This window comes from Mirounga angustirostris, unplaced genomic scaffold (genome assembly GCF_029215605.1).
Source record: "Mirounga angustirostris isolate CCGP_5_RB_7025 unplaced genomic scaffold, mMirAng1.0.hap1 SCAF_1, whole genome shotgun sequence".
In the NCBI taxonomy this organism is placed as follows: domain Eukaryota; kingdom Metazoa; phylum Chordata; class Mammalia; order Carnivora; family Phocidae; genus Mirounga; species Mirounga angustirostris.
This window is the reverse complement of record NW_026991709.1, coordinates 114,528,966-114,556,466: the sequence shown is the minus strand read 5'-3', so window position 1 is coordinate 114,556,466 and position 27,501 is coordinate 114,528,966. Positions and strand designations below refer to the sequence as shown.

The 27,501-nt window shown below is 36.7% G+C and overlaps 1 protein-coding gene across 3 annotated transcripts in view; it reads right to left on the bottom strand.

The window, feature by feature from the left end:
- Window positions 1–5,897: 5,897 nt before the first annotated feature.
- Window positions 5,898–27,501, bottom strand: part of PLSCR1 (phospholipid scramblase 1) — a 29,680-nt gene continuing 8,076 nt past the window's right edge. For 2 of the 3 annotated variants that reach the window (XM_064586676.1, XM_045903613.3), the window contains 6 exons: window positions 23,432–23,718; window positions 21,977–22,019; window positions 18,855–19,075; window positions 17,260–17,421; window positions 8,984–9,145; window positions 5,898–6,461 (listed from right to left, as the gene is read on the bottom strand). In XM_064586676.1, coding sequence (XP_064442746.1) covers window positions 6,423–6,461; window positions 8,984–9,145; window positions 17,260–17,421; window positions 18,855–19,075; window positions 21,977–22,019; window positions 23,432–23,718 — 914 coding nt within the window. In that variant the 3' untranslated portion in view covers window positions 5,898–6,422. The remainder of the gene's footprint in view (window positions 6,462–8,983; window positions 9,146–17,259; window positions 17,422–18,854; window positions 19,076–21,976; window positions 22,020–23,431; window positions 23,719–27,501) is intronic. The other variant, XM_045903614.3, reaches the window with a different exon arrangement.

Sequence of the window (27,501 nt, the reverse complement as noted above, 5' to 3'; positions counted from 1 at the left end):
TGCTGTGGCTAGGACTTCTAATACTATGTTGAACAGCAGTGGTGATAGTGAACATCCCTGCCGTGTTCCTGGCCTTAGGGGGAAAGCTCTCAGTTTTTCCCCATTGAGAATGGTATTTGCTGTAGGGTTTTCATAGATGGCTTTTATGATGCTGAGGAATATACCCTCTATCCTTATACTCTGAAGAGCTTTGATCAAGAAAGGATGCTGTACTTTGTCAAATGGTTTTTCTGCCTCTATTGAGAGGATCATATGATTCTTGTTCTTTCTTTTGTTAATGTATTGTATCACGTTGATTGATTTGCGGATGTTGAACCAACCTTGCAGCCCAGGGATAAATCCCACTTGGTCGTGATGAATAATCCTTTCAATGTATTGTTGGATCCTATTGGCTAGTATTTTGGTAAGAATTCTTGCATCCATGTTCATCAAGGATATTGGTCTGTAATTCTCCTTTTTGATGGGGTCTTTGTCTGGTTTTGGGATCAAGGTAATGCTGGCCTCATAAAACGAGTTTGGAAGTTTTCCTTCCATTTCTATTTTTTGGAACAGTTTCAGAAGAATAGGTATTAATTCTTCTTGAAATGTTTGGTAGAATTCCCCTGGGAAGCCATCTGGCCCTGGGTTTTTGTTGTTGGGAGATTTTTGATGACTGCTTCAATTTCCTTAGTGGTTATAGGTCTGTGCAGGTTTTATATTTCTTCCTGGTTCAGTTTTGGTAGTTGGTACATCTCTAGGAATGCATCCATTTCTTCCAGATTATCGAATTTGCTGGCATAGAGTTGCTCATAATATGTTCTTATAATTGTTTGTATTTCTTTGGTGTTGGTTGTGATCTCTCCTCTTTCATTCATGATTTTGTTGATTTGGGTCATTTCTCTTTTCTTTTTGATAAATCTGGCCAGGGGTTTATCAATCTTGTTAATTCTTTCAAAGAACCAGCTCCTAGTTTCGTTTGATCTGTTCTACTGTTCTTTTGGTTTCTATTTCATTGATTTCTGTTCTGATCTTTATTATTTCTCTTCTCCTGCTGGGTTTAGGCTTTATTTGCTGTTCTTTCTCCAGCTCCTTTAGGGGTAGGGTTAGGTTGTGTACTTGAGACCTTTCTTGTTTCTTGAGAAAGGCTTGTATTGCTATATACATTCCTCTTAGGACCGCCTTTGCTGCATCCCAAAGATTTTGAACAGTTGTGTTTTCATTTTCATTTGTTTCCATGAATTTTTTTAATTCTTCTTTAATTTCCTGGTTGACCCATTCATTCTTTAGTAGGATGCTCTTTAGCCTCCATGTATTTGAGTTCTTTCCGACTTTCCTTTTGTGATTGAGTTCTAGTTTCAAAGCACTGTGGTCTGAAAATAGGCAGGGAATGGTCCCAATCTTTTGGTACCAGTTGAGATCGGATTTATGACCTGGGATGTGATCGATTCTGGAGAATTTTCCATGGGCACTAGAGAAGAATGTTTATTCCGTTTCTTTGGGATGGAATGTTCTGAATATGTCTGTGAAGTCCATTTGGTCCAGTGTGTCATTTAAAGTCTTTATTTCCTTGTAGATCTTTTGCTTAGGTGATCTGTCCATTTCACTGAGGGGGATGTGATGTTAAAGTCCCCCACTATTATTGTATTGTTGTCAATGTGTTTCTTTGCTTTTGTTATTAATTGCCTTATATAATTGGCTGCTCCCATGTTAGGGGCATAGATATTTACAATTGTTAGATCTTCTTGTTGGATAGACCCTTTAAGTAGGATATAGTGTCCTTCCTCATCTCTTATTACAGTCTTTGGTTTAAAATCTAATTTGTCTGATATAAGGATTGCCACCCCAGCTTTCTTTTGGTGTCCATTAGCATGGTAAATGGTTTTCCACCCCCTCACTTTCAATCTGGGGGTGTCTTTGCATCTAAAATGAGTCTTTTGCAGACAGCATATCGATGGGTCTTGTTTTTTTATCCAATCTGATAGCCTGTGTCTTTTGATTGGGGCATTTAGCCCATTTACATTCAGAGTAACTATTGAAAGATAGGAATTTAGGGCCATTGTACTGCCTGTAAGGTGACTGTTACTGTATATGGTCTGTGTTCCTTTCTGGTCTATGTTGCTTTTAGGCTCTCTCTTTGCTTAGAGGACCCCTTTCAAGATTTCTTGTAGGGCTGGTTTCATGTTTGCAAATTCCTTTAGTTTTTGTTTGTCCTGGAAGCTTTTTATCTCTCCTTCTATTTTCAATGACAGCCTAGCTGGATAGAGTATTCTTGGCTGCATATTTTTCTCATTTAGTGCTCTGAATATATCATGCCAGTCCTTTCTGGCCTGCCAGGTCTCTGTGGATAGGTCTGTTGCCAATCTAATGTTTCTACCATTGTAGTTTACATATCTCTTCTCCCGAGCTGCTTTCAGGATTTTCTCTTTGTCTCTGAGACTCATAAGTTTTACTATTAGATGTCGGGGTGTTGACCTATTTTTATTGATTTTGAGAGGGGTTCTCTGTGCCTCCTGGATTGTGATGCCTGTTTCCTTCCCCAAATTAGGGAAGTTCTCTGTTATAATTTGCTCCAATATACCTTCTGACCCTCTCTTTCTTCTTCTTCTCTGATCCCAATTATTCTAATGTTGTTTCGTCTTATGGTATTGCTTATCTCTCGAATTCTGCCCTTGTGATCCAGTAGTTGTTTATCTTTTTCTCAGCTTCTTTATTTTCCATCATTTGGTCTTCTATATCACTGATTCTCTCCTCTGCCTCATTTATCCTAGGAGTTAGTGCCCCCATTTTTTATTACACCTCATTAATAGCCTTTTTGATTTCGACTTGGTTAGATTTTAGTTCTTTTATTTCTCCAGAAAGGGTTTCTCTAATAACTTCCATGCTTTTTTCAAGCCCAGCTAGTATCTTTAAAGTGATGATTCTGAACTCTAGATCCAACATTGTACTAATGTCCATATTGAGTAGGTCCCTGGCAGTCGGTACTACCTCTTGTTCTTTTTTGTTGAGGTGATTTTTTCTGTCTTGTCATTTTGTCCAGAGGAGAATAGATTAATGAGAGAAAGAATGCTAACAGGGTAACAACATCCCCAGAAAATATACTCTAAACAAATCAGAAAAGACTTGAAGCGGGGGAAAAGAAAGGGAAAGAAAGAAAAAAGAAAATGGAAAAAAAAAAAAAGAAAAGAAAAAGAAAAAGATAGAAACAAACAAAAACAGAACAAAACAAAACAAAACAAACAGAATATGATCAAATATGCTCAGGCTGGTGCATAGATCAGTGCCACACACTAGATTTTGTGTGTATTTTGGTCTGTTAGAAGAAAGTGCCTCCCAAAATTTTAAAGAAAAACTTACATATGTGCAAAAATAAGGGTTGATATGATGAAGGGATGGAATATGACTGTAAAGATGAAAATTATAAAAAATTTTATAAAAGGAATTGATAAGAAGTTGTTTGAAAAAAGAAAGAAGAGGATTTAAGAAAAAAAAAAGAAACAAAAAAAAAAGGCAGAGAATGTGATCAGACAAGAGAGTAGAACAAAACCATACACTAGAAATTTAGGGCATATTTTGATCTGTTAGAAGAAACTATCTCAAAATTTTAAAGAGAGAACAACTTATATATATACATGTATATATATATATATATATATGCCAAAAATAAGGGTAACTACTATGAAGGGATAGAATATGACTCTAAAAATGAAAAATAAAAATGTTTTTAAAAAAAGGGATTGATAAGATGTTGGTTGACAAAGGGAAAAAGAAAAATTCAAAAAAAAAAAAGTTAAAAAAATTAACTTTGAAAGACTAAAGAATCATGGTAAAAAAGCCATGAGATTCTATGTGCATTATTGCCCTAGTGCTGGAGTTCTGCCATTCTCATTGATCGGTAAACTTGGTCTTGGCTGGCTGTTCTCCCTTATCTTCTGTGGGAGGGGCCTGTTGCCATGGTTCCCAAATGTCTTTGCCAGAGGCGGAATTGCCCAGCCCTAGCCAGATTGGGGCTAAGTAATCTGCTTGGGTTTGCTCTCAGGAGCTTTTGTTCCCTGCAAGCTTTCCATACAGCTTTGGACACCGAGAGTGAAAATGGTGGCCTCCCAATCTCCGCCCCAGAGGAGCCAAGAACTTGGGGCCCTGCTCCTCAGTGAGCCCCCAGAGAAAAGCAGTCAGTCACTCCCGTCTCCCCAGTCTCTTGCTGCACTCTGTGTTCACCTGGCCTGTGACCAAGCATTTCTATCTCTGGCACCCGACTCAGTGTGGAGTCTCCAAACCCAGCAGAGCCCTGTGGTGTGCTCCCATGCCGCTCCTTGCGGGGGAGGATGGGGAGTCTCCCCGGATCTGCCGCTTGTTCAGTCCCTGCTGGAGGAGCAGTGGCCCGATTGTGCCACGGATCATGGTTTATGGCAACCCCGAGCTGAGAGTCTACTCCTCGGCTCCGTCTCTGCAGCCGGCTTCCCTGCTCCGATCCCTGGGAGCTCTGCCGCACTCAGGCATCCCCAGTCTTTCTGTGACCCCAAGGGTCCTGAGACCACACTGTCCCACGAGGGTTCCACTCCCTGCTTAGCCACTGGAGCAACGTCCCTCAGCGGAGCAGACTTCTACAAGTTCCGATTTTGTGCTCCACGGCTCTATCACTTGCCAGAAGCGGCTGACTGAGGCCCCGTCCCCCGCTATCCTCCCGAATAACGCCTCGGATTCACTTCTCCGCACATCCTACCTTCCAGAAAGTGGTTGCTTTTCTGTTCAGAGAGTTGTTGCTATTCTTTTCTTTGATCTCCTTTTGAGTTTGTAGGTGTTCAGAATGGTTTGATCCCTATCCAGCTGAATTCCTGAGACCAGACGAAATCCAAGTCTCCTACTCCTCCACCATCTTGCTCCACCCCCCTAGATCAGTTGTAGTTTTATTTTGCTTAACTAGAGTTCCTGAATCTTATGCAAAGAACGGGGAGGAGGAGTAGGAGAGCAGAGGGAAAATGAAAGTAAGATGTAGCCACTAAGAAACAGCAATGAATATACCTTCATTTTATCTGGCATGCTGTCTGTACCAACTGTAAACTCAACACGAGTGTCTCAGTTACACCTCATTATTGGAATCTGGCATGGGGGGCCGGCTGTCTGGGCTAATGAAAGGTTGTCACTTTCCCTGTAGCTCCCCTGCCATCCCAATGTTCTCAACACTAGGAGCTAGTGGTGTTGCTGGAGTTCTGCTAAAGATGAACGGGAGTCTCTCCCCCCAAGTCCTTATTTCCTAAACACACTTTTTCTTTGCATTAGTTAAATTGTGAGTTAGACGTATACTCTTTCCTACAAAATAGAGTATAAAAATTCCTTTAAATTTCTGACAGAAATATTACTTTACAGCACTGGTATGGATTTTAATAAAGATCATCATATGCGTTTGCTACTTTTAAAGGAGATCTGAAAGGGAACAGGTGGTAAATGTGTAATGTTCAGAATACCATCTAAATTGACTATTCACAGTTTATTTAAAAATAAAAATCAAATATGCAAAGAAATGTATGAATAATTTTTAAATCAGTTATTTGATTGTTGGTGTAAATAATCCAGCAGACCATTACTGAAGTTTCTACTCAGATGAATATATATGTTCTATTTAATACCTGAGTGACCTCATAACTATTATGCTCTATGAATGATAAAATGAATACAGGAGCTAACCATTCATTCCATGTGTAAATAATTCCTTCAAAAATTACAACAATGTTCCAGTTTCATAGTGAGTCTTTAAATGTGTTCTTCTTTAGGACATATCTTTTTCATTGGAAATCATTAAAACATCAATAATATTGTCTTGTCAATACAAAAATCTTTTTATAGTAGCAGATTAGCTTATAAAAGAAATTAAATATACTGTAATTTGCTGAACAAAAAAATACACATTTTATGTTCCTTGGTAATATGAATATTAAGTATTATTTTGACATTGTAAAGGAAACTGAAATTATATTGATTTTTAACTTATGTGAATATATGGTATTTGCAAAGTAACAGTTGTTACACATGTGAAGTAAATTGGAACTATATTTAATAAAATGTAACTTTTTATATTAAAATTACTTTGATAAGGCTTTAAATAATTTTCTCTAAAAATTGAAAATAAAAGAGATTACAGTTCAAAACAATTTACCATGGGAAGTTTCATGATTGAATGTAAAAATTCCCATGTCCTTTCTCCAAAATACATAAAGAAAAAGAAGATGTATGACATAAAAGAAATGCATAAAAACGTTTTTTAAGTAAGTGATATAGAAAATAAACTCATAATTTGAAAAGTCATTTTCACATATAATTCACATATGCTATAAGTCATTTCAATAAAGAAAAAAAAAACAGTGAGCTTTTCTTTTACATAGTCCTAATCAATACACAGACTTCAAACTTTCTGAGGAGACTTTCATTAATCCACTACCACACTCCTTTTATTTTCCGTCTCCACCCTTTTCAAAAAACATGAAGTCCTAGATAAAAACAAAAATACAGAAATGAGTTTTCAGCAACAAAGCAGGGAACATCTGGGAAAAGTTGATAGCTTTCAAATATAATAACATGTAAATCCTGTAATTCTATTCACTTACTGATAACCTGCATGAATTTAATTTATTCTCTGGTAATTTTTCTAAATTTCACTTTTTCTCATGCCACTCAGAATATTCCTATTTTTGATCTTTCTTCCTTAACTTTTTGTACTCCTTCTCTAGTAATACAACTTTTCTTAAGACTGGAATTCAATGTACAACTTTCAGATTTTCTCAGGAGAATGACAGCCATCTTAGAGGTAGCATGCATCTTAGATTTTTTTGGCCCAGTTTTATGATTTCTCTCGCAAACTTGTCCACTGTGTTCCCCAACTTGTCTCACTACATCAGTGTCTAATCAGACCCCCTTCCCTATGACTTTCATCAAATCCTATGGATTTTCTCTCACATCTATCATTTTCCTTTATCTTTTCACACAGAAATAATTTAATCCTTATCATCATTCACTTGCAAGTGCACTGTTGTTAATTTTACCTCTCATCAATCCATTTCTTACATAGTCACCAGGATTTATCTTTCTGAGATTTGGATTTATAGCTTTTTATTTATACCTAGTTTAAAACCAACCAATTAACTAAACAATTTTCACTATCTTCCCCACATCTACAAGAAGTTGTCCAATCTTTAAAAGTCCTTTAGAAGAGGCCCAATGTACACCACAGTCATTTCCTAATAACCCCACCACAACTCCCAACCCCATTTCTCATCTATCCAAACACCCCAGACTGTCCTCTCTTCCCTTTATACACCATATCTTCAGTTATTGTGTGTGTACCTCTGGTCAAACAGTTTCCTAAGGTTAAATTTAATTTTACTTTTCACGTGAAATAAACAGTGAAAACACAGATTTTAAACCGAACTGTGGTTATATTTAAAACTTTATACAGAAAACATCGAGCCTATCCCAAATTAGATAGAGTAGCAAAATAAAATCCTAATGGCCACTCACCAAGTTTTAATAATTATTAACATGACCAATCTTGGTTCATTAATTACTCTATCTCCTAAATCCCCCTGCCCTGACCCTCATTATTTAAAAGCAAATCTGTGATATCATACCATTTTATGCTGAAATTCAACTTTAGTGTGTGCCCCTAAAAATTTGGACTCTTGTTTTTATATAAGCTCAATACCATTAGCATATTTTTAAAAAATAATACTCTATTAATATCATCAAATAGCCAATGTTCAAATTTCTCTGAATTCCTTCTAAATGTCTTTTTGTATTCATTTGTTCAAATCAGTATCTAAATACCGTCTATAAATTGCATTAAGTTGAGATTGCTTAAGTTTCTCTCTCTTTTTATATAATTTTTTAAAAAGATTTTATTTTATTTGAGAGAGAGAATGAGAGAGAGAGAGCACATGAGAGGGGGGAGGGTCAGAGGCAGAAGCAGGCTCCCTGCCGAGCAGGGAGCCCGATGCGGGACTCGATCCCGGGACTCCAGGATCATGACCTGAGCCGAAGGCAGTCGCTTAACCAACTGAGCCACCCAGGCGCCCCTCTTTTTATATAATTTTTATCTTTTCATTTTACTGACACTTATTTGTTGAAGTAACTGGATTCTTTTTCTGTATATTTTCTCACTTTTTAGTGTTTTTGGCATTGCATCCCCATGTCAGTGTTTAAGATGTTCATCTAGTGGCTCCAACCTTCCTTGCATATTGGAATCACCTGATGCTCTAAACAGCTTGCAGGCTTGGTCCCACTTCAGGTATTTTGATTTACTATCTGGATGCAGTCTTGACAAAGGGAATGTGATAGCTATCCAGGTGTTTCTACTGAGCAGCTAGGGTTGGATACTCTTGCTCTGTCCCAGGAGTCCTTGATTTTGGCTGCATATGGAGTCACCTGGGGAACTATACAAACTTCTAATTCTGAGCCTCTAATTTAGTTAAACTGGGGTACATCCTGATCCTTGTGGTTTTTTAAAGTTCCCTGGTTGATTAAATGTGAAGATAAGTTCAGAATCACAGCTCTATCCCACATAATTCCTTTCAAATGGCAGTTCTACTTAATGGCTTGATTGGATGTTTACTCTTATTGCAGTTTGCACTCCTGTATTAGATGATTTAATTTAATAATGAATCAGGACAAAATCTTGTTTTACTGAGTCTATTCCATGTAAGCCCAAATTCAAACTCTTTTTCACAGTACTGAGTTCAATTTTTAAATAAAAACCCCAAAGACCAGGGCCCCTCCTTAACACATGAGGTCCTCCTGTTACCAAATGAAACTGCATAGACTCTCCAGAGAAACTAGTCACCTGCAAACCCAGAATACCAGGAGATAATGAAATTTCAGAGCTAGAATTAAAAGGGGCCCCCTTGGAATAAAACCTATAAATTTAACAAGGTCATTTAAAAATGTACAACTTACTAAATCATTTCAGAATGATACTAGAAAAACCATCTAAACCCAAGATTAGCAAGAATAGACTCACAATGAGGAAACATGCACCGAGCATCACAGCTTTCATTTTCACATCAAGGTCTAAAGGGAACTGGATGCCAAAGTTATCAGCATCTGTAAATGCTTCTCTCATGAAACCAGTCCACTGCTTGGAAATCTTTCCAACCACATTTTCTTCATCAAGAGATTTAATCTAAAATGAAAAAAAAAAAAATTCTTAATGAATTCTAGAAAACTAGTAACAAACTAAAAGTTGAAATAAAGTGAAATATCACTCTATCAAAATTATGTGCAATTCTTAACTATGAACATTATATCACTCGTTAAATGCATATAGATTCTTGTATCTACTTTTAGATGCATGAAAAAAGAAACCTGTTTCTTTGTTTCAGAGAACTTAACATGAAAGTAGTTTTGCTTAAATATTTAACATTTTCTATTCTACATTAAGACAGTAATTGATGAATTGAGTTGATCTAAAACAAAATTTAAGCAGAAAAAGATACAAATATAAAACGTTTCTTTGGTGAAATTTCTAGAAGCCATCAGGAAGGTATTAAATTAATCCCCCATGCTGTAAGAGAAGCACAGAGAGTTTACATAAGTTGAGTGTTTAAATGTGATGGGAGTCATTACCACCATCAGTAGGAAAATATGAAATGCAAAGAGCCTGGAAAAGAAGACTGGCAGTTTTGAGTAAAGGAAAATAACCAATAAGTAACTTGATGGGATGCCACAGGTCAAGAGTTGGGGTAAGACTGAACAGTGGGGTGGATAGACAGTGAACAACAAAAAGGACAGATGATAGGGGCGCCTGGGTGGCTCAGTTGGTTAAGCGACTGCTTTCGGCTCAGGTCATGAACCTGGAGTCCCTGGATCGAGTCCCGCATCAGGCTCCCTGCTCGGCAGGGAGTCTGCTTCTCCCTCTGACCCTCCCCCCTCTCATGCTCTCTGTCTCTCATTCTCTCTGTCTCAAATAAATAAATAAAATCTTAAAAAAAAAAAAAAAAAGACAGATAATAAAAAGAGCTCCAAAGTAAAATTTTCTAATTTTACAATTCTGCCTGAGGAAAGCCCAGGGCCATCTTAAGTGTGGGCTATCCCACACTTATCATGGTATGTGCATGCAGAATTATGTCAAACCAGGAAGAGAAGTGTCCTTTTCAAATGTGCACAAGGTACCACAAGTGCTAGCAACACCCACAGAAGCCCTAGCTCAGGTTGAGAACAGCAAAATAAATGTGGGAAAACTAGGGGCACCTGGGTGGCTCAGTTAAGTGTCTGCCTTTGGCTCAGGTCACAATCCCAGAGTCCTGGGATTGAGTCCCACATCGGGCTCCATTCTCAGCGGGAGCCTACTTCTCCCTCTCCCTCTGTTGCTCCCCTTGCTTGTGCTCTCTCTCTCTCTGACAAATAAATAAAATCTTTAAAAAAATGCGGGGAAATTAAAAAGAGCTGACTCATTTTATTTTGGCATGGGTGGATGGGTTCTTTACAAATCTGAAATAAACTTCTAACTTGACTGTGATAGCATAGATTACTGTTCAGCAAATATTCATGCACTACCCTCCCCCACCAATTGAAGGCCCAGTATATGTCCCTGTACACTGATATTTAGGGTTGGCCATATGACTTGCTTGACTAATGGAATGTTAGTAGATGTGACATGAGCAGAGGCCTCAAACATGGTTAAGTAGTTTGGCCTGGCTCTTGCTCTCCAGTGATCAGCCACTAGAAATACATGATCCAGGTAGCTGCATTTGCTACAGCTCCAGAATGAATAACCTGGAGTAGACCTGAGGCCAACTTACAGCCCAAATCAGAGCCATCTAGCTTGTGCCTGGGTATATTCCCTGAGACACAACTGACCTGCATATCCATTAGCATGAGAATAAATACCTGTAGTTTTAAGCCACTGAGCTTTAGGGGTTATTTGTTATGCAACATTATTGTGGCTGAACAGACTAATACAAATTCCTCTTGCATACCTGTGTTTTTTGTTTGTTTGCTTTTAAAGATTTATTTATTTATTTGAAAGAGAGAGCGTAAGTGGGAGGGGTAGAAGGAGAGGGAGAGAGAATCTCAAGCAGACTCCACACTGAGCACAGAGCCTGACACGGGGCTGGATCCCAGGACCCTGAGATCATGACCTGAGCTGAAACCAAGAGTCAGATACTTAACCAATTGCACCACCCAGGCGCCCCTGTGTTTTATACATTAATAGCTGTCCTCAGCATTTGAAACTAGTAATAAAATCTTATATTTATTTTTAAATTTAGTCATTTTTAATTTCTGAAGTATTTTTAAAATGAAATATACAAAAGATAATTTATAAGCCACCATAATCCTACCACTAGATTTAACCAATATTGACTTTTCTCCTTTTTATTCCTATAGTAAGAAATTTAAAAATTTACCAAAATTTATGTAAGTAGAACATGTAATTTTTTATGAAAAGGCTCAGAAATGTGAATAATGATTTATAACTGGAAAGTAAATAGGATTAGGTAATTTTTAGCTAAATTCTAGGTATTTAAAAATGGAAAATTTATACAATAAAATGATTGCAACTTCTAGAAATAATAAACTAATATTATATACCTATACATTTATACTGATAATTGATAGTGGTATTCTAAAAATAAATCTATAGGCTCATCTTATAAATATAAATGCAAAAAATTCAAATAGAACATTAGTACATAGAACCTAGGTAAGTATCAGAAGAATATAGTGTAATAAATTGTATAATGCTAGGACATCATGTAATTCAAAACATATTGGTATATCAGATGCTGAAAAAGTATTTTATTTATTAGCTAATTAAGCATTTATATAACATTTAGCATATGTGTAACATATAAATGCTTTATAAGTATCAGGTGATTTTTCCCCCCTCACAGTATCTTTACAAAATATGTACTATTATTAAACACAGTTTTCGTATGGAAAAACTGAGGCAAGTAGAGGTTAAATAATTTGTCTAAGTTCACATTTAAGGAGTCGTGGGGAGGATTTCAAACCCAGGCACTCTGTTCCAGAATCTATAAACATGACCACTCTGATACCCTGCTTTTATTTTTTTTTAAATTTTTTTTAAAGATTTTATTTATTTATTTGAGAGAGAGAATGAGAGACAGAGAGCATGAAAGGGAGGAAGGTCAGAGGGAGAAGCAGACTCCCTGCTGAGCAGGGAGCCCGATGCGGGACTCAATCCCGGGACTCCAGGATCATGACCTGAGCCGAAGGCAGTCGCTTAACCAACTGAGCCACCCAGGCGCCCTGATACCCTGCTTTTAGATACTTAGGTATCAATTCTTAATAAAAATCTAGGTCAGGGGTCAGCAAACAATGATCAGTGGGCCAAATCTAGCTTAGCCACCTTTTTTGTAAAAAAGTCATAATAGGACACAGTTATATGCAGTGTTTATATATTGTCTGTAACTATTTTCATGCTACAATGACAGACTTGAATAGTTGCACACAATGACCATATGACCCATAAAGTCTAAAATGTTTTCTATCTCATCTTTTTTTTTTTTGCTAATTCCTACTCTAGGTAAAATAGGACTAGAAAAACAATATGAAAAATAATAGTCAATGTCTTTTTAAATTGTGAAACATTTCAATTGAAGGCATCAACTTGGCAGGTATTCTCACAATTGGCATTACTATTCAGTTTTGCCACTGAAGTAGACTAGAAAAGAAAATGAGCTAATTGGTAAATAAACATGAGAAGTTAAAATGATTTCACTTTGCTCTGTAATTTTTAACTAGAAAAAACAAGTATAAATAAGCAAAAATGTTTCTTAAGTTAAATACTAGAATCTAGTCAGAAGACTGGATAAAAGGTAAAAAAATAGCCTTTTTCAATATTAAGAATAAGTACCTAATACATCTATATTCCTTCTTAATAGTGATAATGCCTATAAATTACTTAGGAAATTTTTAACAAAAAAGATAGAGGTTCTATATAAAGAAACCCATTTGATCTTATGAAGAATATAAAATTAGATATGAATGAATAAAAAGATATAACATTTCTGGGATGAGACAGATTTAGCATCATAAAAATGCTAATTTTTAAAAAATAGTATACAGATTTAATACAATACTAATAGGATTCTAACTTTTTTTTTTAAAGATTTTATTTATTTATTTGAGAGAGAGAGAATGAGAGACAGCATGAGAGGGAGGAGGGTTAGAGGGAGAAGCAGACTCCCTGCTGAGCAGGGAGCCCGATGTGGGACTCGATCCCGGGACTCCGGGATCATGACCTGAGCCGAAGGCAGTTGCCTAACCAACTGAGCCACCCAGGCGCCCCAGGATTCTAACTTTTGAAAAACTGCCTTAATATTCACAGGAAAGGAAAAATATGATAGTAGCAAAAAATATGATAAAGAAGAATATAAGTGGCTGTTTGGCTATGACCAGATATAGAATACATCATTAAGTTGCCATAATTGAATCATAAGGCACTGTTGTAAGAACAGATAATTAGATCAATGAAACAGAGGAGAATCTAGAAATAGATTCCATTATTTATGGGAATTTAATGTACAGTATTTCAATTCAGCAAGGAATGAATACTTAATAAATTGTGATGACACAGCTGTCTAGCCATCTGAAGGAAAACAATGTTTGATCCTATCTTCTACAAATAAAATTCCTGGTAAGTTAAAGATTTAAATATAAAAAGATTAAAAAAGGAGTAAATAAAATATAAAGTTGGGGATAACTTCATAATAAAGACAGGAGAATGAGAATATATTAAAATAGATATATGCGACCATATATGACACATATTTGTATATAAATATAAAAATATAAATAAATACATATATATAAGTTCCACAAAGAAAGGGTAGATTTGTGGAAACTATTTGCAGATCAGAGGACAGATGCAGGGTCAATGTCTTCAACATACAAATTACATTTATAAATTGACAAGAAAAAAGTAAACAACCCAATAAAAATACAGGCAATAGATATGAATAGACAATTCAAAGAGAGCAAACACAAGTAGCCAGTCAAGTTAGAGTAAAATGTTCATAATCCCTAATGGTCAGGGAATTACATATTAGAGATAACCTTCCCCCCTCCCACTTGCTGATTTTCAATTTCCCTTTTTAGTTTGAAGTTTGCAGTTCAAGTTGTATCTGGGTGTCATTTCTTCTTCTAACTCAAAACTCCTTGTACTTTTTGAATCTGAGAAACCATGGCATTAAGTCTGCATGATTTTATCCATTTATCTCTTTGAATATTATCTTGGCACATTCTCTGTATTCTCTTTTTCTGTGACTTCTCTTTGGCACATGCGAGAGTAGTTTCTTCTAGCTTTCACAATCCTTTAAATTTTTTTGGTCCCTTCAAATTTATCTTTTCCCACCCTCCTATTTATTTTCCTCATATAGATCATCCAGTTCATTAATTCCCTCTTCACCTGTATCTAATTTTCAGCTCAACCCTTCCAATGAGATTTCATCAATGAGTGTTCCTTATTTCTGGAATTTCTATTTGGCTTGTTTTCAGATCCTCCGGTCCTTTTTCAAATAGTCTCATTTTCCCCTTATGACCTTTTTTTGTTTCTTCTTTAGCCTCTTTAATGTTTATTTAGATATTTCTTATATGATTGATTGCAGACTGTTGTATTATATGCAGTTTGTTGGTGGTGAATTAATTCTTAGAACATTATGTAATTTTTGATCTGTTCTTGTGAATATCAGCTTTTTCTATAGGAACAGAGAGTGTTTTGGTAATCAATCTTTGGTGATCTCTTTCTAGTGTGCTTTTGCATTTAATTCTGTCATCTGTCATCACCACTCAGGATCAATTTCTATGTTATGACGTTCCTCATTCATAACAGTGGTATGAATTCAGACTTCAGACTCATAGAGGGGACTATAATGTATTAGCAGTTTCATAGTTGTTTTTTTTTTTCCCCTACCAAAAGTCCTGGAAGGAGACAGATTCCCTTATTGCCTCCATGGGATAAAAAGTCTAGTTGTCTTTCTTCTACTCACCCTTGGGACAATCTCATGGCTTCAACTACCATCTATATGCTGAACATATCCCAAACTTTTTCTCTACATACCAAAAATCCAACATAACTCAAATACAAATTATGAGGTTCTCACAAATCAACTGTTTCTTCTCCAAGTTTGTTAACCTGGCTAATGGCATCATTATCCATTCAGCTTCTTCTTCTTCTTCTTTTTTTTTTTTTTGAGAGAGAGAGAGGGAGGGATTGAGAGAGCAGGGGCAGGGGAGGGGGCAGGGAGAGGGGGAGAGAGAATCTTAAGCAGGCTCCATGCCCAGTATGGAGCCCATTGCAGGGCTCAGTCTCACGACCCTGAGATCATGACCTGAGCAGAAATCAAGAGTTGGATGCTTAACCGACTGAGCCACCCAGGCGCCCCTCATTGAGCTTCTTAAACATCAGATATTAGAACAATATGAATCAGAATCATCTCCAAATTTTCTTTCATGCTCAGCTGACATCAAAGCCATGAATCAGTCCCACTTGGTATACTTATGAAATGTCTCCGAATTATTTCTCCCTTTAGGATGGTTCCTGCTCCTGTTTCGTTCAGGCCATTGTCTCTTTTCTATTCTGTTTCCATACCATGGACACTATGACGGAGTCCATGTTCCATAGTGGCTCCTCGTACTGATAATTCCTGCTTCCAAACTTTTCATTACCTAGCCTACAGAAAATGATTCAAGGGACCACTTTCTCAGCTCCCTCAAAGATGTTACCCAGTTAGCACCATTCTAGATGCACAGGAGAGTAGTTAATTCATTACATACAATGGATGCTTTAAGGCATCCACTGAGAAGGGTTGCTGGGAGATTTCTAAATTCCTTAGCATTAAATATAAAAGTTTCACAATCCAATTTCACTTGTTCCATGAGTATTTTCACTTATTTTCTACAAATAAAGTATATGTCAGCAAAAATTCTATTAATATTCGCTGAAAGAACAATTACCTCTCAGTCCTCTGGCTCTTTCATAGGAATGATAACTCCTACATAGAGAACTTTTATTATACAAAAACTATAAAGTCTTGGGGCACGTGGGTGGCTCAGTCAGTTAAGTGGCTGCCTTCGGCTCAGGTCATGATCCCGGGGTCCTGGGATCGAGCCCCGCATCGGGCTCCCTGCTCGGCGAGAGGCCTGCTTCTCCCTCTCCCTCTGCCTGCCTCTCTGCCTACTTGTGCTCTCTCTCTGTCAAAACAAAACAAAACAAAAACTATAAAGTCTTTATACATGCATAGTATACATCCCCTCAATTCCCCCCTTACACTATGTATATGACTTTGTAAGAGTCTTTATAAAGTCTCTATCACGTGTTTTCTTAGAATTGCCTGTCTCTCTCATTCGACTCTGAAGTCACTGAGGGGAAGGATTCATTTTTATATAACCAGGGTCTAACAGAGGAATTAGAAATCATATGATTAAAGAAGCCAGGCAGATAATACCAAGAATGGAGCTGGACAGTGGAAAACTGTAGGAAGTCAGGGGACAGTGTCAGATTTCACACATCTTATCGTAAGGGGGCAGCCCTGCTCAGTTTTAGATTTTTGCCCCTTTTTGTGGAAATGTTGGTCCAGCTTAACATGTTTTGTGATTTTCCAAGAGAATCATGAGATCAAGATTAAGTTATAAAATCTCCCTATTTTTATACATTTGCAACTAAATAATTTGAGCTACGAGGCTAGGCCATCTATGGAAAAACTGCTATAATGAAATTCCTCCATGTAGTAAATACACAGATAAATTGTGGTTTACAGTGACCAAATTTAACACAAGGATAAAAAGAGGCATAATTGGGAAGTATATCTTACTCTCTTTCTTAAAACTATCTTTGCATAAGTGAGCTTTTTGTAGGAACTCGAAGATGTCAGAACTTCTGAAGAGAATCCAGAGCACTGGCAGCCTGTATTTCAGCCTAGGGAAGGATTCATATGCCTTGGCAATCAGACTTAGATGACGAGGTTCACATTTTATTTAAAATGGTTAATATACAGAGCGTCCATATAGACACCACCATGTTCAAATGTTGGATGTTTTGCTTATATCTATTTATTTGACCACAAGACTCTGCTTCTCTTTTATTCCATTTAGTATAATCAACACTGATGCTTCATCAGAGCATTAATCACCTCTCTGACCAAAGTTAAACATAAAAGCACACTGTCTTCCTCTTGAAATATCAGGACACACAAATTTATTTGTAACATCCTCCCAAATTATATTACCCCTTACGAGGAAAGCAAGACCTGTAAACATCACCACATCTCTTACCTCAAAATCAACATCTGCACAACAGCTGCATAGAAGACATGGAGCAATAATTTTTAGTACATCCTCTCTCCTCTCATTTTGAATTGTAAACCTTGGCATGCATGGATGCCAGATCTGAATAACATAACCTATAGGTACACCAGGAGGAGCATAGATTGCTATCTATAAAAGCAAGAGAATATATATAAATCATAATAATTATAATGTCTAGTAATAACTCATTTATTGAATACTTTTGAAGTGTCAGACACTGTTTTAAGCACCTTAATTCATAACACATCTCTAAAAGGTTGGTACTATTATCCCTATTTATAAAGTAACTGAGGAGCAAAGAAGTGAATTAACTTGTATCAGATTCCCAACTACAAAGAAGAAAAGATGAGGTACAAACCTGGGCAGGCTGCATGCATCGTCTCCACTAAAGCTTTGCTCCACTGGCCTTTGTACATTTTTTAATCTCCATATTTATGAAAAATGTCTAAATTGTTAAGGAACTCTTTTCTTAACTTTTTTTAAAAACAGTGGTTTAGATGTAGGAACACAGCTCTGGTCATGGTGCAGTTACTAAATATGAGTAGCAATGGTGCCAAAATGGAAAGAAAATGAAGCCTGGAATTTTGGCTCTGCCACTTAGCTAGGTGACCTTGAAAGTACCTCAGTGTGCTCATCAGTAAATGACTTCCTAGCTCCGTTTTTTACAATAGTGTAATATATGTTAATGTACACTTTATATTGTAGAGCATATTACATCAAACTCCCAGTTTTTCCTCAGATATTCCTGGATAAATATTACTATATCTAACCTAAATGATATGGAAAATAAATAATTCAGCATGAATAACTTCAGTTAACCTTTTAAAATATGTACAGTATTAGATTTCAAATATTCATGTGCTTGTAACTGTGTCTGTCAGGCTAGCACAGCTCCCTCTGTGGAATGACTGAGTGGCCCCGGCAGGGCTGGTCTCAGGCCAGTGGAGACACAGGCAAAAATCAACTTCCCTATAAACTCTCTGTGCCCCAGCATCTCCCCTGAGATCCACATTCCCTATTAGTGGGCTGCCAAGTAAATGAAATAGACACCTGGTCTTTATGGAGCTAAAGGTACTCACAACTAGTGTATACCTCTTATAGGGGGCTCAAATACATTCATAATTTCTATGGATATATAAAAAAACAGGCACTGAAATTTTTCAGAGAGGGCCCCTCTGCGAGGTTGGCCCAAACTGTGGGATGAACACATGTAGGATATTCTAGGATACTCTCTATGGTGTCACTGCTCTGGCTTTGGCCAGGCTTTTCATGTTCCTTGTAGGTTAGGGACTTGCCCTACCTTCTTAGCTTTCCATAAAGATCAAGAAGCCTCATCCCTGAGATCTCTGATCTCAACTTCACGAGACACACTACTCATGGCCATGGGGCTAACTGTTCATTGTTTTCCACTGCCTTTCTTCTTGGACAATTTACTCTCAAGTATAAACTAAGAGCTTATGGACCAATTTTCCTTTAAATCTCATTTGATTACATAATTCAATGAAAGGATAAAAATCCTTGCTGACCTACTTTACAAATGACCCTGGTAATTGCTCACTGACCTCCTGAAGGCAGCAAGGGAAACAACAGCTGTCACACTTTAGTGGTCTCTCCAGAGTTATAACTTCTTGGCCCATATTATCAAGAATCCTCATGGTAAAAGGCCTAGAAGCCCCACAGCAATTTCGGGTACAGAAATCCGTATCCTCTGCTGCAAAGTAAATCCTCTGTCCAAAGCTGTTCTTAATTTCATATCTGTTATTAGTTTCAAAACCTGTTAAGACTACAAACATAAAAGAGGAAATCATTATGACCATTATGCTAAGAAAATACTGAATCTGTCCTAAGATACTATAATATGTAGTTATGCCACTTTCAGATGATACTTCAAGTAACACAGGGAGAAAGAAAAGGAAAGGTGTTTAGAGATGATCTAGATGGAGGATAAAAGGGAAAGGGAAAGGAGAGGGTGTTAAGGCATAGAGAAATGAAGAGTCCCTATGTGACACATGGAACAGAAAACAACTCATATCTTCCTAATTCCAAAGAAATGTCAGAAAGTCAGACTGCTGCTGAGGGATGGTACAACGGTCTTAGTTGTGCTAGGTGTATGCAGAAAATATCCACTTGCTTGGTATAGTTTTCATATATTCAATTATGTAGGGGATGGTTGCTATGTTTACACTCTTACGAAATATTCTATTAAATACATTTTTTTTTTTATATACCATATTCATGGCTTATGTTTTTGCAATGGAGGGAAGGTAATGATAGGGCTTGCTCCTAATGCACACGTGTAGAAAGGGAGAGGGTGAAAATGGAAGGTGAATTAGAACATCACATTGGACCCAGAATACCCTTGTTTAGCTCAGCAGTAGTTACTCAGAAGTGGGAGATGGGTATTAGACAACGGAAGAGGTGCTTGGCAACCAAGGCTGCAACTCATAGGCTATGTAGACCACTGGCAACCTAAGTAAGCTCTGTACTCTGGAGGGGGCTAATCTCTTCACAGGGATGCTGATGCCCATGTGATATCTTACCAATGGGCTTCCCATACTGAATCACACATTGCAAATCTCTCCTTGCTTAGAGCCAGAAAGGAACAATTAATGGTCCCACTAGTCCATAGTCCTCGTTGACGTGGGTCATGGGATGTCAGAGCCACCAAAATAATGATTAAAAGATATATATGGGACAAAAAACACTCTCTAATGTCTGTGTGGATGCTTTTAGTCAGATAGAGATGTGCTTCATAAATTCTATCATCATGACCTCCCTTAAGTGCCTTTGCTCTGGCTCAGATAGGCTTTGGACTCTTTCTTTAAAAGAACCACGCTTGACCTCAACATCTGACAGTCACATGTTTTGTGAGAAAAAAATTAAGCTGATTCATAACATGAAATCTATTATCTAAGTGTTTCATTAAGTAGTTTAATCTCAAAATTCTTCGGATAGTTTATCTGTAAAATGAGATCAATGGGTTTACACAATCTCTAAGTTACCTTCTTTTTTTTATTATTATTACCAACATTGCTTTTTATTTTTATTTTTTTATTATTATTATGTTAATCTAAGTTACCTTCTAGTTACTCAAAAAATGAGAATAAAACAAAAGATCTCTATGGTTATCATTACTGTCTATAAAGTTTTAACTTGGTAAGTGTGTAAGTGCCTGTCGTACACTCAGATGCTGAAAATAAATGGAGTAATCTTCATCTCTTTATACTATCATAATCTTACAATACACACTTTCATTGAGATGAAAAGAAAACAAGAAAATTAAAAATACCGCTTTTAGAAAACTGCAGAATTAAGAACTACTAAATTTGGAATTTACCTTTCATGATTAATACATACATATTTCATAAATATATATAAAAATCATACATTTAAAAACTATAAATGGAATGCTGTATAATGTACAGTGTCTGTTTTGGTTTGGTTTGATTTTATAATGTCAAAAATAAATTTCTTAAAATATTAAAAAATTCAAAGTACAAATTATCAAACAACAAAGAACACCTTTCCAGAGAAAAGTTAGTATAAACAAACTAACAAAAACAAGAACATTATAAATATCTAACAGTGAACAGGATAAGCAATTTAAATAAAATAGGCAACAACTATACATTCTAACCACATCTATTGCTCTACTCTTATAATTCATGTTACAATTTCTACCAGTGGAAAGGGACTTTGCAGAGAGGTGAAGAAGGACTTAACAGATATATTCTAAAAACTAGATGAATGTTCATTAAACTCTTTATATCTAGAAGAAAGACACCACAGTTCATGAATCTATCCAGGTTCTCTTTTCCCTGGCAAGAATCCTGAAATATCTAGTGGCTTCCTAAGTTTACCTTGCATCTCAGGAGTGACGTATCCAAGGAAATATTTATTGGCCATTCACATGAGCAGGAGTGCTGTTCTAAGAAGCCAGGCCTCCAGGTCTGTTGGTCAGCATCCTCCAACACTGCATTAGCCCTGTACCCAAGGTGATAATCCACAGCCCACAGAACAGAGGTCTTACAGGGTTCATATGAACTCCTAATAAAATTTGTGGGCAAGAGGGGTGCCTGGGTGGCTCACTCGGTTGGGTGTCTGCTTTTGGCTCAGGTCATGATCCCAGAGTCCTGGGATCGAGCCCTGCATCGGGCTCCCTGATCAGCGGGGAGCCTGCTTCTCCCTCTCCTCCCAGCTTGTACTCTTTCACTGTCTCTCCTTCTCTCTCAAATAAATAAAATCTTTAAAAAAAATTGTGGGCAAGAATACAATTTTCCAAAACATACCCATCCAAACTGAAGAAGTTTACTTGCTTTAGAAATGTACTAAGGTATCTGAACTAGTGCATTTGGTTCTGTGTCAATATCAAGATCATCATAGGCTGGGGAGAAAACAGCTGAAATGATTTCTAGAGAGAAGTGGGAGAAAAAGTAAGTTTTGATTGGTTTCCTTGTAAGTTAGGGTCTGTAGCATGAGAACAGATGCTCAGAAAAATAGTATTTTACCAGTTGACTTCTAATTTCCAGAAATGAGCTACTGATAATTACCATCATTTCATTATCATGAAGAGAGACATTTATAAATAATCAGTGAAAGTGTTACATTTGTGGTTGCTGATATGCCTTTATCTGTAAAAACATCTTCTCTTTCTAGAAATATGATCAATACAATGAATACATACCTTCCAGAAGCTCAATTTGCTGATGAATCAGTATCTGATCTATCTATTACAGTAAAAAAAAAAAAAAAATTAAGCTATAAGTATATTTCCATGCTTTCTACACCAACCAAATTAATATTAGTGCTTTTATATTTTAAGGAATGCATCTAATCAATTATCAATATTTATCAATATTTAATAATAGCATATCTTACTTCTAAACTTTTATACCTAAAAAAGTATAAAATTAAAGTTACTATATCTTTAACTGAAAAACAATCTATTGAATGTGTTCACTATTAATGTGGGCAAATTCAGGTCAAATAAAATTGATTTACACTGGAATCCCTCTAATTTTTTTTTTTTAAAGTTCCTTCTTGAAAAGACTTAAGAAATATTAATACTCTTTATCCATTTGAAGAGATTCTTTCCAAATCTAAAAAAAAAAATTTGAAGTATGCTTGATATCATCTTTAGGAGCAGGTAATAACTTCCCCGATACATTCTGTAAGGCCTTGATTTTAAAAAGAAAATTGTCGGAGAATATATGAACTATGAAAAGTTCTTACAATACATGCTGCCCAAGTGCACTGTGGGAAATTGAATTAGTACACAGAGTACAAGAGAGCCAATTCATTTACTGAAAACTGGTTGGTTACCACAGGAATATATTTATTTGTTTATTGATCAGACAAATAGAATTTCATATTCCTACTCTACCTATCAGATTTCCAACACTGGGCAATACTAACACTCACATTGCGAGGATATGGTATCATGCAGTACACTAAAATCCAGGATTTTTTTTTTTTTCTTACTGGTGGCGTTAATAAAATTGGTTCTTCCAAAGAACAAAGCATCATAAAATGCAGTTCTATTAATTATAATAAAAAGTGTATCATGTTATACACAAAATATTAACTCTTTGTTTTTGGTACCACTTATTGACACTCAACACCAAATTTAGTTTAATGTTACTTTTCACCTTCCAGGAAGTTATTTGGTGTTGGGATTAAAGACAGTGAGATCCAGAACCAAGGTTCTAGAAGTAAGAAGCCATTCCCACTTCCTTAGTGTTTTGGCTCTGAGTCAATTATACAACTTCTCTGGACCTCAGTTTCCTCTTCTGTAAAATGATGATAATATTAGCACCTATATATCATAGCACTTCTAAAAGGATTAAATAAGTTAATACATGTGTTATACTTAGGAACAAAGTCTGGAAAATAGTGCTTAATAAAGATTTGTTATTGGCCATTACCACAGATTATATTCAAAAATCATAGAAAACACAATTTCCTAAGATATTTGTATTTTGCTTTAAAAGTAAACTTCACCTAGAAGTATAGTAATTTGTCAGCATTAAATGTTGTTTAATCATTTCAGACTTTTGTGAATTAGTCATTTGTTGATTTCATTAAGTGAACTATAAGGACAATTTTATTTTTTATGAGTGTTTCATTTATTTGAAATTACCTGACTTAAATATTCCAATCCAGGTGGACAGTCTAATGGAGGTGGTGGTGCTGGCATGCATGGTACCCCTGCAGGTCCACCTGGCAGATTATACCCTGGCTGGTGTTGGACAGGAAAGCCTACTGGGCCAGCACCTGAATAACCAGCTGGTGGAATTGAGTAGCCAGCCTGAGGGCCAGGATAGCCAGCCTGAGGGCCAGGGTAGCCAGCCTGAGGGCCAAGATAGCCAGCCTGAGGGCCAGGATAGCCAACCTGGGGGCCAGGGTAGTCAGTATGTTCTGGAGGTCCTGAAATACAAACAGGTGAAATAATTTGTAACCACACAGAAAATGAAACATGAATTCTTTTGGGATTACTCCTAAAACTCTGCAAACTGAAATTTCAGCTCAGAAATCCTGTTTCTATGAAGCTTAAACATTGTGTTTTTATCTTTCAGCAATTTTTCAATGAAATATCTGTGGTTTCATATCCACTCCTATAGGGCTTGGGGCTGTGAATAGAGTTGGCCCAAGCCTTATCCATTGCTCAAAACTCAGTTGAAAATACTCTTGAAACCTAAGAAAGTGACAGAAAATCAACAATGATCTAGAGTCACCTACATAAAGAGTCTGGAATACTTTAATAGAAAAGAGAGATGTCATTGTGTCAAAGGCCCAAAACAAAGGCTTTGGGTCAGCATTTCTAAAACCAAAGCACTCTATAAAAATATGATAATTCTGGAATGGTAGGAAACAGTACCTCCCTTATGTAAAGAACTATGGGTGGTTTTACCCCCTCAAGAAATATCTGGCAAGGTCTGGAGACATTTTTGGTTGTTTCAGCTGGAACAGAGGATGATACTGGCATCTGGTAGATAGAGGCCCAGTAATGCTGCTAAATATTTCCTGAAATGCCGAACAGTTCCCTGAAAAGAAAGAATTATACATCCCAAAATATCATAGTGCTGCTGTTGAGAAACTCTGGTAGAGAGGTAAAAGCATGTTGTTACTTCCAGTATTGTCCAGGTGCTTATCTGGGTTAACAATTGGCCTGAACTTTTAACCCATGGTACATTCCTGTCCTAAGACATCCTACAAGAAAAAAAAAAAAAAAGCCATTATGATAGTTAGGTTACAAATTTAAATTTCATAATTTACTGCTCTCAGCACTCTGAAAAATACAATTTGAGAACCAAGGAGGGGAAAAAGTTACAATAGGCAAACTTGTCTTAGGTATTTAATAAGCACAGGAGAGGAAGAAATTTAATAGGTGTATATTCTGTATTCCACATGAATCTGTGATTACAATGAAGCTTCATAAGCTTACATGAATAGTGCACAGAGTAGCAATCCCACAGGAATGGAATATAATTTCAAAGGAATGTGTTCCATAATATTTTAACAGGAAAGGCTATGTAAAATTTATTCTTAGATTATATAATTTATAAATACTTTAAAAAAAATCATTGATGGCAAAATGCATACATCATTATAAAAAGATTTAGAAGAGAGACTAAATCTCATACTAATACCTTTTAAATATAGTTTTTATAATTCATTCCTTCTTAGAATAAATAAATATTTACACCAATGTTGTACAATGTGACTGGTTCTGGTCTAGAATCAGAGGACACAGCTATCAACAAGGTAATCTGTCCTCAGGATGCTTATAGGGCAACTTTTGGGAAAAAGTAAATAAATTCTTTTTAAAAGATTTCAGATAGGGATGCCTGGGTGGCTCAGTCAGTTAAGCGGCTGCCTTCAGCTCAGGTCATGATCCCAGTGCTCTGGGATCGAGTCCCGCATCGGGCTCCTTGCTCAGCAGGGAGCCTGCTTCTCCCTCTGCCTGCAGCTACTCCTGCTTGTACTCTCGCTCATTCTCCCTCGCCCACGCTCTCACTTTCTAACAAATAAATAAAATCTTTAAAAAAAAAAAGATTTCAGATTGAACTCATAGAGAAAATGCATGGTGGAGAGGGAAAGGTATCAACTAGTTACTTTAGATAGAAAAAAAAAAAACTCTGTTGAGATCTAGAATATGAGGAAGGAAAAGCTTTGTGTGAAGATCTGGTGAGAAATGTTTAAGAGGAAGGAAAACCAAACGCAAAAATCTTCGACTTTAGGAATGAATTTGGCATGTTTGAGAAAGAAACATCATAAAGGAGAGGAAGAGTAGAAACTGCTATCAGTGAAGAAATAGGAGCAGTTCATCTAGGGAGCCCATTCATAAGGAGTTTAGATTTTATTCCAAGTGTGATTGACAGGCCTTTGAGGATTTTAAGTAGACAAGTGAATTCCATAATCCGATTTATATCTTACAAAGTTTTTAAGAGTGCTGAGCACTGGGATTTAAAATGAGAAATGCAGATGCAATCCCTTCCCTCACTGCCTAATGGGGAAGATAACTTTATATTTATTCTTCACTCTAGGGATCCACAACACCAGTATGATCAGTTGATTAACGAGAGTCGAAGACAAGCTCTTTGAAAGAAGGGACCAGATTTTTATGACTATATATGCCAAAAGAAAGTGTTGGGATGGGGAGAGAGAAAAGGAAGGAGTTGGGACAGCTTCCCTGAGGACCACCTTTCAGCTGAGATCTAAAGGATACAAAGGAGTTGAGTAAACTAGGGTCATAGGGAAAAAGGTTTCACAGAGAAGCCCTGGGACAGCAACACATACAGGGTTTCTACTCATCTGTAAAAAGGCACATCGACTTGAATAGCAGAGAGTCAGGCTTAAGAGACAGTTAAAGAGAATGCAGGGGAGCCCTCAGGTCTGGTGAACCAAATTAAGCATTTTGGCCTTTATCATAAAAGCAACAAAAAAACAATGAAGTACACATTGAATATTGTCTGTAATATGAACAGATAAGCATTTTTAAAGATCACTGGCTACAGTGCAAAGATCAGATCACAGGCAAACCAAATGGGGATATATGAGTTCATAGGTTACATTATTAGCATATTTCCAATCTTCTCAAGACTCTTGGAGAGCGTAGTTGATTATTTCACAAATCAATGAATTAAGCATACAGAATTACCTGAAATTTGGATAATATTTTCATTTGTATAAAGTCCAATTGATTTAATATATTATTAGTATAATAGTCAACAAATATTTGTCACTTATTATTTGTAAATCATTGTACTAGGTGTTTTACATATACTCTCATTCAATCTCCAAACAAAACTGAATTGGAAAATATTAGCCCCATTTTATGGATAAGAACTGAGGCTTTAGGGCACCTGGATGGCTCAGTCGGTTGGGCATCTGCTTTCAGCTCAGGTAGTGATCCCAGGGTCCAGGGATAGGCCCCACATTGGGGGTCCCTGCTCAGCGGGGAGTCTGCTTCTCCCTCCCCCTCCCTCTCCCTCTGCCGCTGCTCATGCTCTCTCTCTCTCACTCTCTCAAATAAATAAATAAAATCTTAAGGGCGCCTGGGTGGCTCAGTTGGTTAAGCGACTGCCTTCGGCTCAGGTCATGATCCTGGAGTCCCTGGATCGAGTCCCGCATCGGGCTCCCTGCTCGGCAGGGAGTCTGCTTCTCCCTCTGACCCTCCCCACTCTCATGTGCTCTCTGTCTCTCATTCTCTCTGTCTCAAATAAATAAATAAAATCTTTAAAAAATAATAATAATAAAATAAATAAAATCTTAAAAAAAAAAAAAAAGAACTGAGGCTTAGAGGTATAGAGCAAGTTTTTTGAACCACCACACAACTATTAAGTATAGAAGCCAGAACTTGAAGCCTGATATATCCTCTCTATGCCTTTTTCCCACCTGCATAATGGGGACAATTAATAGTATTTACCTCATAAGATTGAGAATTAAATGAGTTAATCTACATTATGCACAGTGAGCTCTCAATTTTAAACTATCACTACTGTTAGCATCATTGTCATATTAAGACCTGAACTATATGTGGCCTTGGACTTGAGAAATAAAATTAAGCTATTTTTCTCACAAACTCTCAAGTCTGATTATAACTAAATTTAATTATGTATCAACCATTTTTAATTATCTGTGGGGTGGATTAAATCATTCTCCAAGTGCCTTGGATGAATATTACAGCTTGCTAATAATTCTTCAAAC